This window comes from Tarenaya hassleriana, unplaced genomic scaffold, assembly GCF_000463585.1.
Source record: "Tarenaya hassleriana unplaced genomic scaffold, ASM46358v1 Cleome18, whole genome shotgun sequence".
Taxonomy (NCBI): domain Eukaryota; kingdom Viridiplantae; phylum Streptophyta; class Magnoliopsida; order Brassicales; family Cleomaceae; genus Tarenaya; species Tarenaya hassleriana.
Window position 1 is genome coordinate 209,412 of NW_010965216.1, and position 3,110 is coordinate 212,521.

The 3,110-nt window shown below is 41.1% G+C and overlaps 1 protein-coding gene across 1 annotated transcript; it reads right to left on the reverse strand.

The window, feature by feature from the left end:
- Window positions 1–556: 556 nt before the first annotated feature.
- LOC109116556 lies at window positions 557–1,567 on the reverse strand. The gene is made up of 2 exons (XM_019202204.1): window positions 761–1,567; window positions 557–654 (listed from the first exon to the last, which is right to left on the reverse strand). Exons 1-2 carry the CDS (start codon window positions 1,536–1,538, stop codon window positions 557–559), a joined length of 876 nt encoding a protein of 291 aa, XP_019057749.1. The 5' UTR covers window positions 1,539–1,567.
- Window positions 1,568–3,110: the final 1,543 nt, after the last annotated feature.

Sequence of the window (3,110 nt, forward strand, 5' to 3'; positions counted from 1 at the left end):
AATTAAAAAATAAATACGTATATACGCACCTTTCGAACGGTAGAACTTCTTCACAATTCAACAAAACATACGTGTGGACCACATGGTAATCTTTGTCCGATAAATGTGCATCGATTTCTCGACCACCACATCGTCCTTTTCTGTAGAAACATTGCGGAATATCCATGACAACATTACCGTACTCCGGTCCATCTACGGTGTCAAATGGTCTGTTTGGTTGTTTATTCTTTTTTTGCACTTGATCTTCAAAATAATACGAGGTGAAGAATGATATTTCTTCGTTTATATATTGCTCTACAATGTTTCCTTCAACAAACGCCTTTTGTTTCGCTTTTTGCTTCAAGTGGTACATAAAGCGCTCAAACGGGTACATCCATCTACAACAATTGCATAATAAATCTACGTATCCATTCATATACATAATTAAAATCATATAGACAATATTAATGTATATACGTACCTAAACTGAACTGGACCGCCGAGTTTTGCTTCTCGTGGCAGATGAATTGGCAGATGTTCCATCACAGCAAAAAAAAAATGGTGGGAATATCTTCTCTTAATTGCACCAAATTAGAACAATATTTTGCTTCATCAACTGGACGTCTTCATTTTTCAATGTCCGACTACAGATTTCCCGGAAAAAGTTACTAATTCCTACGGTTCAAAAACATGAGGTTATAAATACAATATCAACATAACTAAAGCACACGTGTAAAGATCTTAAGTACTATTAAAATCGCTACTACGAAACAAAACATACCTGATATAGCTTGGTTGACATGTTCTGGAAGTATCTCTGCAAATGCAATAGGTAACAATCGTTGCATGAAGACGTGACAATCATGACTCTTCATACCTGTTAACTTTTTTCCTCCGAGGTCAACACATCGCGAAATATTTGACGAGTAACCATCAGGAAATTTCACATCTTCCTGTAACCATCTAAAAAAGTTCATCTTCGCTTCTCCAAACACACGGAAAATTGGTACCGGCGCCTTTCCATCAGGTGTAAGTTCCAAATCCTTCCTCGAACAAATCAACCCTATATCCTTCCTTGAGTTGATATTGTCTTTTGTTTTCTGAGCAACGTTCAACACTGTATTAATGATGTTATCGAAAAAATTCTTTTCGATATGCATAACATCAAGATTGTGTCGTAATTTATGATGTCTCCAATATGGCAATTCCCAAAATATACTCTTCTTATGCCAGTTGTGATAATCACCATATCCTTCAATCGGTAAATGACCGTTACCACCAACCACTGATGTAGTAGATAATCCATGTGACCGAACACATTCTTCGATTCGTTCAAGTAAAATTTCATCCCCGGTATGTTCAAGTGGCGCAGAATCAACAACAACTATATTTCTTCGAAAATTCTTCTTGTTGCGTCGTAACACGTGATTTCTTGGTAGAAAACGCCGATGGCTATCAAACCAACTCATTTTTCGTCCATGCTGCAACCAAAATGCATCAGTTTCATCCATACAATATGGACACGCTAGACGACCATGTGTTGTCCAACCTGACAACATAGAGTAAGCTGGAAAATCACTAATCGTCCATAAAAGAACTGTTCGAAGCAAAAAATTCTGCCTCACCGACACATCGTATGCAGTGACACCTACACTCCACAACTTATTCAACTCTTCTATCAACGGTTAAAGAAACACATCTAAACTTCTTCTAGGATGTATAGGTCCTGGAACCAGTATTGAGAGGAACAAAAACTCTCTACTCATGCACATTCCGGGTGGCGTCTACACGGATCACGCCGCCTTAAGGTACTTGCTCACGAAAAAGGATGCTAAACCAAGACTGATCCGATGGGTGTTGCTTCTGCAAGAGTTTGATCTGGAGATCCGGGATAGGAAAGGAACGGAGAATACAGTGGCAGATCTTCTTCGTGAGCAAGTACCTTAAGGCGGCGTGATCCATGTAGACGATGACCTTAGAACCCACCAAGTATGATCTAAATTTCTCGAAGGCAAATACTACAGCAAGGAGCTCTTTCTCCGTGGTGGAGTAGTTCATTTGAGCGTCATCGAGCGTAATGTTTCCCATCTTTCTTTTGTCCCAATACGGCCCCGACCGCGAAGTCGCTAGCATCACACATTAACTCAAAAGGGATACTCCAATCCGGGGGTTGAATGATGGGAGGTGAAACTAATGCCTTCTTCAATATTCCAAATGCCTTGTGGCACTCCTCATTAAACTCAAACGGGATGTCCTTGCCCAAAAGCGCAGTCAAGGGTCTCGCTATCTTCGAAAAATCTTTGATGAATCTCCTGTAAAATCCGGCGTGACCCAAGAAACTTCTGATCCCTTTAACGTTGGTCGGTGGCGGTAACTTCTCAATCACTTCCACTTTCGCTCTATCCACCTCTATCCCCTTGTCCGAAATCCGATGACCAAGCACAATGCCCTCTTGCACCATAAAGTGGCATTTCTCCCAATTCAAAACCAAGTTCGCCTTGCGACACCTGTCTAACACTCGATGGAGATTGGTTAAACACGCATCAAAGGAGGGTCCATGGACGGAAAAATCGTCCATGAACACCTCCATAATATCTTCAATGACATCGGAGAAAATAGCCATCATGCATCTTTGAAAAGTTGCGGGTGCATTGCACAATCCAAATGGCATGCGTCTATATGCAAAAGTGCCGTAAGGGCATGTGAATGTTGTTTTCTCTTGGTCACTCGGATGGATAGGAATCTGAAAGAAACCGGAGTAACCATCGAGAAAACAAAAATAAGAATGCAATGCAAGTCTCTCTAACATTTGGTCAATGAATGGAAGGGGGAAGTGATCCTTACGGGTGTTTGTGTTAAGTTTTCGATAATCAATGCACATTCTCCATCCCGTAACAGTTCTAGTCGGTATGAACGCCCGTAATTCCTCCCTTCTTAGGCACGACTTGCACCGGGCTAACCCAAGAGCTATCCGAAATCGGGTAAATGATACCCGCATCTAACAATTTCAAGACCTCTTTCTTGACCACTTCTTTCATGTTCGGGTTTAGCCTACGTTGATGTTCAATTGACGATTTGGCATCATCCTCTAAATGTATGCGATGCATACAAAGAGAGGGGCTAAGACCCTT